Here is a 12,415-nt window from a genome sequence, read left to right on the forward strand (position 1 = left end):
CAGGGATGCTTGGCAAGTCTCCTCCTTTTCGGACTGCACCTCACCCTGACGTGCCCTACTATTAATGTAATTCATGCATTCTTCCCTACACCCTCCTTTTAGTACTGTAATGACACTTTTAGTACTGCAATGTCAAGGTTGCAACACACACCAGCCTATGCCAGGAAAGCTGACAGGCAGCGTGTGAGTTAACTCAGCTTTTCTCTGTATCTCCTGAGTTTTCCTGCATTTGTGTCATAGACTTAACAGATCTGGATCTTTTTAGCTGGGAGCCCATTGATGAAGCTCTCTGAGAAAAAGTGGAATGGGGACTCCTGGGTTCTCTTCTCAAGATGTTCTGGGAAGTTTCTTCACCTCTCTGTGCCTTGGTTTCTCCATCTGTCAAAAGGGCAGTAATCGGACCTACCACCAAGGCCGGTTGTGATGTTTGATGGATGTAGATCTGCAAAGTGCTTTGAAAGCCTCAGCGGACATGCTGCAGACAAGTGCAAAGTCTTACCACAACAGTAGTTTGTATGGTGCGTCTATGTGCCTGTTCACTTCCTAAGATGTGTATTTTTGGTGAAGGAATGTTTAAGGAAGGTTTTTAAAAAACCCAACACCCTGCTGGTATTTTCCACTTGAGTTTCCATTGGATTAAGAAATAAAGAAGGGAAAAAATCTCTTGTGGAAAGTAACAAAAGTTGATTTTTTCACCTGACAGGACAGAGCCTGGAGCAGCTCTGGATTCTTGGCAAGGAGAGTATTAAATCTCTCCAAAAATCCACATATTATTTACCCTGGAGTCTGGAACAGCTCATGCTGGTTCCTTATGGTAATATTGGATTAGCAAGTTCTTAATTGCCATAGGCATTTCCCCCGAGTACATAGGGAAAAGGAGCCACAGGGTGGGGGGAGAATCAGCTTACCCAGGAGAATTACCCTGGGAAGGAAGAGACTCTTTTTAAGATCAAATGAGCGTATACCACATGTTCCCTGATCCTGCAAACCCTTGTGCTTGTGTTTAACTTTTAACAGTTCCATTGAACTCAGTGGGACTTCACACCATGTTTAGTGTTAGGTCTGTGAACCAGTGTTTGCAGGATGAGGATCTGGTTCAGGATCCTGCAACTGCACAGTGAATAGTGATGGGCCCTGCTTCTTCCTGTCATCTCCTAGGTATCTATATCATGCACAAAGTTTATTCAATTGCAGAAAAATAAACGGAATGAGTTTGGCCCTTGATCCAGGAAGCCATGCCATTAGGGCAAACCCCTATGCCCAGATAGAGCCCTGTTAACTTAAATAGGGTGAATCATGGGCACAGAGGTTTTACCTGTCCAGAGCAGTTTGCAGGAGTAGGGGATTAGAGAGCCTGCAAACTCTTAAGCGCTAGTGGGCCCTTGCACATGTGGGGAGCCCTGTTACAGTTAATGAGGCTGCTCCCATAAGTAAAGTTACGGATGTGTATGTTTGCAGGCTCAAGGGTGGGAAAAGAAGTTTGGGGTTGAAAAATGTGATTTTTTTTTTTTTAACCTCACAGCACCTCACCTAGGATTAGGGCATCTTATGAACAGATCTCTTGTGACATTTGACTTTTAAAACCTTTCTTTTTTTTAAACTTAAACCAGCTCAAAACCCCAATCCCTGTCCCAAAGCCAACTCTGTTGTTCCCTCCTCATCTATTGAAAAAGACTGAAACTATTTAACTTGGCCAGACAGATCACAGAATCTGTTCCTGGCCTGAAACCACATGTTCCAGATCCCAGGATCAAAAGAAGCCACGGCTGAGTCACCCCTGCTGCTGTGGTTCTAGGAGTCTGTCCATTAGAAGTGTCTGCCAAAAGTGACAGTACGCACTGTCCCTTTGTGCACCAGCTCTAAGCACCAATCCTTAGCTGTTTATTATGATTATTCACTATTTATATTACTGTAGTACCTTGCCTACAAATCTGAAAGCATCTGGGTTGGAAGGCTCCCTGTTTGTTATTTCTGTTATGGTATGCGGCCGAGACCCTGACCCCATTGTGCCAGGTGTGGTAAAGCCACACAGTAAGAGACCGTCCCTGCCCTCCAAAGAATTTAGGGTGAAGTCAATGGGGCTGGGATTTCACTCTTGCAGTCATAGGGTGGGACAAATGAAGTAGTAGTATTCCTATTTTAATGATGGGGAATTTAGGCCCAGAGAGATTAAAGCCCCAATCACACGCTTAACTTTAGGCTCATGAGTAATGGAATTAATTTCAGCAGGACTGCTACACGGAGGTGGTTGACGTAGTGAGGCCTAAGTGACTTACGAAAGGTCACACGGAACCAGGCATTGAACCCAGATCTCCCAGGGTAGCACCTTAGCCGTAATGCCATCCTTCTTCTCACAACCAACATTAGCCTAGCCAATCCACCAACATGGTGGCACCTCTGTCGTGCAAAACCATCACCCAAGGACTGACTCTAAATCAAAACCAAGCTCATCCATTTCTTCAGTGCTACACTGTGACTTATCAGACATGTTTGTCGCTCCCAGTCATTCAAAGAGCTATTGAAATGTCCCTCTCCCAGGCTTTAGGCAAGCTCCATTCCCCACAGTTTGAGCAGAAAGCTCAGCCCTGTCCAGTCCCACTCATTTGGAGAGAGAGTCCTTCATTTGTTGCATTATCTTTTTCAGGCAATGTTTCAAAATGAATCTTCCCCCTACTGCCATCAGGGGTTTTGAAAAGTACTGCAGACGTGCAGCCACTTGGGATCACCTTGTTTCCAGTCTCCCCAGCCCTGTAAGAGGTGCCACCCAAACTCCACCTATCCCCTTTAAAAGAGGCTGTGAAGAGCGAGAGCGAATACCTGTTGGACAGCCCAGATACTACTGTGAATAGTAACCACGATCCCTGCATACTGCCTCCACTTGGCTTTGAGATCTGAAAAGCAGAAGAATTTGACAGTGTTTAAAGTTAACAGGAGAAGGGAGTGAAGATGTCATAATTACTCACGAGTTAATTGATAGTAATTAAATAAAGTAGGCAGTGAAGGAAGTGGCTATGCACTAGCCCTAAGAGTCATGCAGGGAGCTGGTGCTGCAGGAATGTCCTGTGTGCTCCAGGTCATGGGCAAATCAGCAGGTTGCCTCTGACAGGGTTAAATTTATGGGTCCCCCCACCCCTCACGGCTGTTTGCAGCAAACAGAATCTCGCTGGAAGGTCTGAACTAAACAAGTGTTTGTCTCCTGGTGGAACTGGCTGTAGAGGGTTTCTCTAGGTACTAAGCAGCAGCCAGCCTTCTCTCCCCTCCAGCCCTGCCTTGCAAGGAGCACTCAGGTGGGAGTGGCTGACTTCTGAGTTGGGTGGCTTTGGATTTCTCTCTATCTGCTGGTGTCCTGCAGCAGAGGGGCTCCATGGCTGATGACATTGACTGGCTGGACCTGCCTGGCAGGTGGACGTATGGAGTGTGTGGAGGCGGGCGAGTCTTCTTCATCAAGTATGTTCAGCTGGCTTTCTTTGTTTTCCTACTTGCAGTGTGTGTGTGTTTGTTTTTCATCTCCCCCCTCTACAATCTAGTGCATGTTCTGAGCCAGGTGGTGTCTGGACAGTGGTGGGAAAGGGGGCTTGGCAGAAGAGCTGTGGGAGAGGGGGACAAGGCAGAAGGAATGGCACAGAGAAGAAGAGGGGGATTGTGGCCAAGTGTAGGGAGTAACAGAATTACTGGGGGCTGTGGGAGTTAGGGGTTTACCCCCAGTTCTTACTAGTCCCCTTGATGCCTCCACACCTGACCCTACACAGACCTCAGGCATTTTTATTCCTCATTCCCTTCCCCCCCTTTTATTTCACTGCCTGGGAGGAGTTCAGGGGTGACCTGGCTGATACTCCTTCTCTCGTGCCCTGGAGCCTGGCACAACTATTGGAAGGAGTGGAGCCCCTCCATAGTGCAGCCACTGATAGGATCTGCTGTCTGGCAAGCCCTTTGAGGAAGCTGTAGACCAGCCCTATCCCTGATCTTCACCTTCTCCCTTCTGCTTCCCATTCATGCTACTGGGGACCTCCAGAAAAGGGATAGAAAAGGGCCCTTGTAAAGCTCCCCTCTGCAGGCAGCAGGGTGAGCACCTACCCCGCTCCTCCAGACAGGTGTGATGTATTTGGGAAGCCAGGATAGGAGTCCTCCCCAGAGTCAAGTGCATGTTCTGACTTTCTGTTGTTGTCCCTCACAGCGATGACACAAAATCTACCAGCTGGGTGCACCCAGGCACCGGATCCCCCATCCAGAGTGGGCACTTTGCCAGCAGAGGTAAGGAACAAGCCTGCTAAAACTGCCAATGGCCGACTGTGTTGTCAAGACTGCAGCTGCTCTCCTGGTCACATGTGTTTTCCCTTCCCCCTCTGCACAGTTAATAGAACATCCTGCAGCTGTCAGTGTTAGAGGATCTTTTCTAGAGCTACCTTGTAAACAATCCAGAGATGAAGGGGTTAATACATTTTGCTCCTTACGCCAATACTATCAACCTCTTTCAAGAGCCAATGTGAAATGTCGGCTAGTTTTAGCAGTGTTTGTCTCTAACAGTGTTGAAAAGGGGGGTTGATTCCTTGTATTGCTGAGAACCCAGACATGCTAGCATTGGATTGCTGTGAGAGGGAGCCAGAGAGCAAAACTGGCTAGAAATAAGAGTTATACCAAGCTGAGTGAAATACTGGAAATCCTCTTGTAGCCTCAGCGGTGAAAACTAAACTAGCTTAACAAACTGTTCCGCTTCCAGTGGTCTGCAACGTTCTACTCCAATTTAGGGACACTGAATTTGTCTCTCTGCATACACCCAAAGGGTTTCAGAAGGGGAGTGGGTGAGCTGTGATGTACGGAGGATTGTGGGAGTTGCAAGTTATCTCTTTGAATGTGGAGGTTGGGGGGAAGGGTTCCCTGGCCCTGCTTGCATGCTAGGGGGCCCCTGCAGTGAAGCCTGGGAGCAGGTGTCAGTTTGCAGCCAGTAAGTTGGGGGTCAGTTGTGCCTCTCAGTTTTAGGGTGCAGCCTGCTTTGTGTGTCTCTGATTTGGGGTTCTTATGTGTTATCCTTCTGAATTCTAAGAAATCAAGTCATGTTACATTACAACCTTCTGGCAAGAGTATTTGTTTTTATGTAACTTCACAGCACACATGCAGGGAACATAACTGGGCCTGACTTGAAAGGCCTGTAAGGAGCCTAATTTCCCAAGGGCGGGTGCTCAGCTCTCTCTGAAAATTGGATCTCTTTACGGGGCCTCACATTTGAGGCAGGGGCTCAAATCACTAGGCCCTTGGAAATGCTGTGAGCGTCTGAACAAGCGAATTGTCCCACAATCTAGTTCTGTGCTGCTGTCCTCTGTGTGCTTCAGCCAGACCCTCGTAAAACCATAGGGGAAGAGCTAAAAACAACATGGGTTGTAATTTCTGACTCCGCATGGGTTGGGAGGGAGGGTGTCAAGACGGGTCACTTTCAGCTGAAATTTCCTGAGATGCCGCATTCCAGGTGCATAGTAATGGGTTTGTAACTCGGGAACAGACAGAGTTGTCAGACTGGAACTGACTCAGTGGCCCTTCTATTCCGGTACCCCACCTCCTGCCTCCCTAGAACTAGCTCATTGTCTCTCTGGTCCCTCCCTTTTCTCAACAGTGACCAATGATGGGTGGGAGACTGGAAAGATTGCAGGTAACTGTGCAATACTACCTCACGTGAGGGAAGCTCCTCTGAGCTTAGCTGGCAATCAGTTTGTGCCCCAAAAGCTGGTATCCTGGAATAATTTTGAGCTTGCCTAATGTAACTGCATAAGATATTCTTATTCAAATGAGTGCTTTCTTGAAAGGTAATAAGCTAAAAATTGCATCTGTAATATCCTGCAACAGGGAGTTCCGCTCTTGAACAGATGAATGACGTCTGCTTTTGCTGTTGTATCTTTTCAGACTTGCCCAAAGGCTGGGAGACAGGCACCACATGCCAGGGGGCCATATATTTTATCAAGTAAGTGGGAAGGTTTTTATTATTGTTTCTTGCTGTTTGCTAACTTTAGGAGCTACTCCCCCCCCCCCCCCCCCAGCAAATGCCTTTAGCTGTTTTCTGGGCTGGGGGAGTGGGTATAAACTGGGAGGACAGAACTATTGGGTAATTACTGAAATGTTGGAAGGGCAAGTGGGGCTGACACTGCTATAACATTTGATAGCTTCTTGTGCACAGTATGCAGCTATGCTGTGGGTAGGATTGCTTCAGACGCCGCTGTGCTGGTGGAGGGTGAGTGGGTGGGGGTGTGGAGTTGGGTGGACAATTGCTATCTTCAGATCACGCATTGCTCCGGCTGCACTGAGTCAGTTGCACCTGCCCTCAGTGGGACTAAAGGACAATGCTGAAAAGGAGGGTAGCAGCCAAAACCTCATCGGTGGCAGAGCTCCCAGTGTTGCTACAAGCCGTGGAGTGGAACCTGTGTTAGCACTGTCGGAAACTAGGTAGAAGCTTGATAGCAGCATGCGGTGCCTTGTCCTTGTATACCCAGACAATGCCTTTCAGAGGCCTAAATGACCTGCTGCAATCAGCAAAATCCTCCCATCTTGCTTAGGGGTTGCATATCTCTTAAACAGGATTTTTTGGGGGGGAGCAGTGGTGCTTTCTCTCTGATTCACTTCCTGCCTTAAATCGGGGCCATCTTGTCTGTAACTCTGCAGTGGGCTGCTGTGGAACGGATGCTGACGCCCCAGATGGGAGGATTATGGCTCCTGGGCCACTTGGTTCAGCCTTCCTTTCTGCCAAGGCACTAAGCAGAGTTCCAGCTTGCTTTGTGGCTGGCGTTTCAGAGAAGATCTCTACACCATGGTGCTATCTGCTTTGCAGAGTGACATCACAGAATCTGAAGAGGCCACAGCACTGGGTGCAATAAATACCTTGAGAGATCAAAAATCCTAAGGTGGCTGATTAGCGGCCTAGATCATACTCTCTCTAGGCAACGACTGTCTTCTGTTACTTGCTTGTGTAGCACGCAGTGCAGCTGAGCCCTGAGCCTTGATTGGGCTCCTAGGAGCTACCAAATAATAAGCTGTAAGCAGAGGGTTTGCCCAGGTGCCTTGGCTAGAGCTTCCTCCTCTGCCACCCCTCCTGTCTGTTGTGCTCTGTGTAGTTCTGTTTGCCTGCTGCTCTCCATACTATCTGCATATTCCCTGCAAAGTGCTCCGCCATGCAAGGTGCTGGTGGTGTGGCCGCATTTGCAACAGCTTCCCACGAGGTGGTGCCAAAGTGTGCAGGAAATGTACAACGGGCAGCTTTAGAGGTCTGTTTTTGTGTGTGTGTGTGTGTGTGTCCCTTCACATTTCCACACACGTGAGGCGCAACCCTCCATGCTAAAATGCGTGGTGGGCAGAATCTTGCTTGAGTGTCCTTTGGTGCCAGTGTGATGCGGGGGGAGGGTGGTGGGTGGTAAGAGAACACAGCTTAGCATCAGGGCTACTGTATTGGTCCTCCTTAGCCACCATTTTAGTGTGACTGGCTCTGTGAAATCGCTCCCTGCCCTGTCTGCTCCAGCCCCTCGGTCAGCCTGGCCCTCTGGGGAGGAAGGGAGCGTTGGCTGTTGCTTTCCGTGCTGGCTGGGGGCTTGGACTCCTCTCCCCAGCACGGAGGCGGCAAGGAGAAAGCACTTTCCTCTCTTGCTGCCTCGCCTCGCTCTGTTCATCAGAATTGTGCCCTGAAAAAGAAGGGCCCTTTTGTGCCCAGAGCAGGAAGCAGGGGCTCTAGGCGCAGGGGCTCTAGAACTGACCACCGGCCTGTGGGCCACGGCTTCTCCCACTGTGGTGAGGGGTAAGGGATTGAAACAGCCTCCGGCTGAAGGCTGACTCTTGTCAGGAGCTGTGCCAAGCCCCCTGCCCCTCCAGCCCCAGGTGCCAATGCAAGGGTGCTCGTGAGGTTCCCCTGGTCTCTTGTGCTGGCATATCCCTTTTCCTCCTTTGGGCCTGGCTGTGATGTAACTTTCACCTCCTTAAGGACAGCCTGCCTCGCCAATTGCGTTTGCCCTTGACCTTCTCCTAGTGCTGGCTTTTGGGCCCCTAGAAATCCCTGGACTGTGGGGTGGGGAGCAGGGCATTTTGGCAGTGGGGGAGAGGGCTGCAGGACAAGGCCAAATTTACGGTGGGGCTGTGGGGCCTGCGGTTGTCAGAGGTCAGCGATGGGCGAGCTGGGTGGAGGGGGAAGAGAGAGGCCGATGGAACAGGGGAAGGGACTGCGAAAGAGGTGCCCACACAGGATGTTGGAGTGAGTCTGTTGACCCAGGATGAAAGGCTAAGGCTCAGCTGGCTCTCTAAAATTAGCTGTATTTGAAGCTGTGGCTGGAGCTCTGAAGCCCGCCCTTCCCTAGGCTTCAGGGCCTGAGCTCCCTGCAGCCTGAGATGCGACTTCAAAGCGTTGTCTACTCTACACAGCCGTTTTAGAGCGCGAGCATGAGCCCTGCTAGCCCTCGTCTGTTGACTCGGGCTGGAAGGCCTCGTGCCCCCAGATGGTGCTGGCCCTGCACCTAGGTAGCTATTCATTAGCAGTGCTGTTGGTCCAAGGTCACCTTAGCCCTACAAGCCTGGCAGGGAGGGGGTTAACCTGGGTCCTCAGCCCATCACCGGTGAGGGAGGGGTTTGGAGATGTGGGGCAGGGAATTCAGTGAAAGCCAATCCCCTCTCAGCCCCTAAAGCTTCCGGCTAACATGGATTAGAGGATCAAGGGTGTTTTTCTTTTCAGAGAACCTGTGACCCTCCCCCACCCTGTGCCAGCCACATCTCTGGCTCTGCTCCAGTGCCAGAGAGCCCTGCACTGCTGGAGGGGGGAGAGAATAGCCTCTCTCCCCCCGCCTCCCCCCAGCATGGTGACTTCTCTTAATGTTGTGGTCCCCGGCAGGGCAGGGAGAACCAGGGCAGTGCTGTGTGCCAGGCCCCTGCACCAGCAAGGGACCCTCTTCAGTTAAGAACTCTCCGCCTGTTGCTCAGAAAATCTCTGGCTCTGATCCCTGAGCACCAGGATCTTGGTGTCTCACCCTTCTCAGCAAGGTACCGTGAGGTTCTTATTGCTCAAACGGGACAACAATGAACAGCTGTGGCCAGACAGTCTGGTTAATCAGTGTCTTAAAGAGGCCTGTGCCCATTCAGGGTTGTGCTGAAAGTTAGCTGTAGAGTGTCTGTCTGCTGGCTGCTGAGGACGAGTCTGTCTGTCTGTCTGTCTCACTGCTTCTCTTCCCTCCTATCAGCCTGTTACCAGTTCCCCTTCATGCTGACGTCCATGCTGCATCAATAATTGGACATCCAGATGCTCAAGGGCTGTGCTCCTTAGAGAGCCTTTCCCAGCAACCACAAGTCAAACCCAAGGTGGCTGTGGGCAGCTGCTTCCCCGGGGGCAGCTAAGTCTTCAAACAACCCCCCGATCGTGTTCCCTGCTGCTGCTGGGAGTGTAATTGGGAGCACTGGGATGGAAGTGAATGTGGACAACATGCAAACATTTGCCCCGGCAGTGTTTTAACCCTAAGCTGCAGCCTAGGCTCTATAATGCTGTTATAGTAACACAGGTTAGATCATGGATATGTACAGGATTTCAGAAGCACTCAGCATTGTCCACGGGGTTAGGCCATTGGAGTTGATAAGAGGATGGCCCAGTGGTTAGGGCACTAGCCTAGCACTTGGGAGATGTGGGTTTAATTCCCTGCTCTGCCACAGACCCCGTGTGTGGCCATGGGACAGTCACTTGGTCTCTCTGTGCCTCAGTTCCCTATCTGTACAATGGGGATAATAGCCATGCCTTGCTTCAGAGGGGTGTTGTGTGGATAAATACACTAAATATGTCCAGATACTACAGCAATGGGGGGCAGATAAGTACCAGAGATAGGTAGTAAACCTCCCACTGACTTAATGGGAGCTGAGTTAAGCCAGGGCTGAGTGCTATTGAAAAATCCACTGTAAGAATCCAAGTACAGACACCCCCGTAGTGAGACCTTTCCAGCTGGGAATTGTTTCCCAGGGGAAGGAGTGGTGCCCAGTCACATGGCATGAATAAAGCTAGGTTGAACAAGACACTGTCTGATGCCCATCCTGCACTGGTGAGAGGTGGCACTGCATGCCTTGGGTGATGTACTGGAGACTGGGGCAGGAAGCCGTTTTCCTCTCCTGTGAACATTTTCAAGATTGACATATGCTTCCCATCCCGAATTGGGCTGAAAAGTTGAAACCTCAAATTTTGCCAACCAAAAGGTTGTTGAGTTCGCTTCAGTTGAAATGGGTTGTGGGGATTGGTCCTGCTTTGAGCAGGGGGTTGGACTGGATGACCTCCTGAAGTCCCTTCCAACCCTGATATTCTATGATTCTTCTTCTTTATCTCTTTAAGTCTTCATTGACTCAAATTTCTAAATGAAAAAGTCATTTTGACTCGAAAAACTGAAACTTTCCGGTTCAAAAATGTCGGCATGGGGCATGGTGACCATTTCAAAGCTCTCTTCCAGACGGGAGATTCGTAGAAATTGACCCTGTGTCATGAACAGTTTTGGTTTTAACCAAAACCATTTGCAGCAAAAAACCCCAAAGGGTTAGCCAAAAAATCCACACCCAGCCCCACTGTACAGGGGTGGATCCTGGTGCATTTACTCTGTTGAGTTGCCTCCCTGACAGCGGCGGGGTTACTCATGGGAGTCAAGGCTGCAGGATTGGGCACCGCTCAGTGGTCCTGGCGTGGCCCCATCCCCTACGTTAGCCACCTTTCCATGCGGGTGACAGTAATGATTAAACTGCGTGGCCTGCCAGGTTGTAAGGGGTCACCCAGCTGTGGGGGGCTGCTGTCACTGCTCTTCCTAGGATCAGGACAGAGTTAATCCTGCTCCCCTACTACTTACTTCTTGCTCGAAATGACAGCTCAGGCATCACGTGACCTTTAAGTACCCTCGGGAGCGCATGGAGCATGCCCAGCTCCGGCTCCCAGGGAAGGATGCCGGATTCCGCAGCAGCATCTTCTTGCCGAGCTGAGCCCGGTGACTGTCTGGAGACAGAGATGAGTGACTAGCAAGGGAGGGAGGGGGGGGGGGGATCTGAGTGGGTGGGGGGGGAGAGAGACAGCGGCTTCCATTCCCCAGGGAGCTCTGCAGGGAAGGAGAAGGGGATCTGGCCGGAGGAAGTTGCAAGGAAGGGTCACCATGGCTTGGGATCTAGCCACACGGCGAGGAGGGACGCGGAGCGGCAGCACGGTGAGTCCTTGTTTAATGCCTCAAATAGCTGACATCATGCACAGTCTTGTGCTGGCAACCGCTTTCACCACGGCGCCCGACCTGGGCTGCTTCCCTGGCAGGTGCCTGGATCATGGAGGCTGTGAGGATGCTAATTATATCCAGGGTGAAGGATAAATGTTTCAAGCGCAGAGCTCCCCTCCTCCAGTGCAGGGAATCCGCCTGGCAAGGAGGCTTCTAGATGCCAGATTCCTGGTCTATTGCAGCCTGCACTTGAATTGCATCCCCCCCCTTCCCCCCCTCCCCCAGTTTCTGTATGGACAGCCGTCTTGCTGCGCTGTGCCATGAATATTACTGAGCTTTGCTGCCACAACCAGGGCTGAATGTGCCAGCCAGTGCATGCTCCTGGGGGCAGTGTGTGTCGGCCGGCTTCATGGGCAGCAAGAGGCTCCCCTGCTCTGTATGCGTTTGTGGTGCATGCCTGGGTGTATGTTTATAGCGTGTGAGTGGACGAATGTCCATAGAGGGGGCTTTGACAAGCTCTCATGAGGCTGTAGTGATCTCGCGTCCCTGTTGCGGTGACACCCTGATGAGCTTGTCAGTTTGTATCAATTGGTTTTTGGCATCCCACCAGTGCTGGGGACCCAAGCCCTTCTTAAGGGAAAGGGGATCTAAGCAGCCAGGGGTGGGCCCTGCCTTTGCACAAATGGCTTTCTGAGTGTATGTCCTCTTGGAGGAAAGAAGGTCTGTAGGCACGAGGCAACAGTGTTCAAAGGGACAGAGCACATTCAGAGGGGGGGCCTGGGATATGGTGAGAGAGGGAAAACGCATCAGGTGAGATTGGAGGAACACCACATCTGTGAGGTAAGGGGGGGGATCTGTTGTGTTTTTGGGGCTCTTCATTTTCCAGGTGGGGAAAGTGAGGCACAGAGGGAAAGTGATGTGGCAGAGCTGAGGTTAGAACTTGACTTCCTGGTCCTGTTCTCTGACCCTTAGACTACAATGTGCTTCCATTGCAGGATGCTGCTTGGAAGGGCTAACTGGAGTCAGTGCACTGTCCTGAGGGAGTGCTGGTGGTGATTGAGAATGTGGCAGTCTCCCCTCTAAGACAGTCCTGTAGCCAATGCCCCAGAGGTGCTATGTTGCTGGAGAAGGTGCCAGGCAAAACTGAGCCCTGACCAGTATGTTCAGTAAAGATCCCTGGCATGTTTCATTGGGGGCTGGGGGGACCCATTGTCTTGGCCAAATTCCAATGTGGATTGCTA

The 12,415-nt window shown here is 50.9% G+C and overlaps 1 protein-coding gene across 2 annotated transcripts in view; it reads left to right on the forward strand.

The window, feature by feature from the left end:
* The first annotated feature begins 3,313 nt into the window (after positions 1–3,313).
* PLEKHA6 (pleckstrin homology domain containing A6) overlaps positions 3,314–12,415 on the forward strand; it is a 139,148-nt gene continuing 130,046 nt past the window's right edge. The window contains exons 1-3 of one of the 2 annotated variants that reach the window (XM_073320380.2): positions 3,314–3,447; positions 4,175–4,251; positions 5,893–5,950. In XM_073320380.2, the coding sequence (XP_073176481.1) occupies positions 3,365–3,447; positions 4,175–4,251; positions 5,893–5,950 (218 nt within the window). In that variant the 5' untranslated portion in view covers positions 3,314–3,364. Of the gene's footprint in view, positions 3,448–4,174; positions 4,252–5,892; positions 5,951–11,043; positions 11,172–12,415 lie in introns of those variants that run through there. The other variant, XM_073320382.2, reaches the window with a different exon arrangement.

Source organism: Lepidochelys kempii, chromosome 21, assembly GCF_965140285.1.
Source record: "Lepidochelys kempii isolate rLepKem1 chromosome 21, rLepKem1.hap1, whole genome shotgun sequence".
In the NCBI taxonomy this organism is placed as follows: domain Eukaryota; kingdom Metazoa; phylum Chordata; order Testudines; family Cheloniidae; genus Lepidochelys; species Lepidochelys kempii.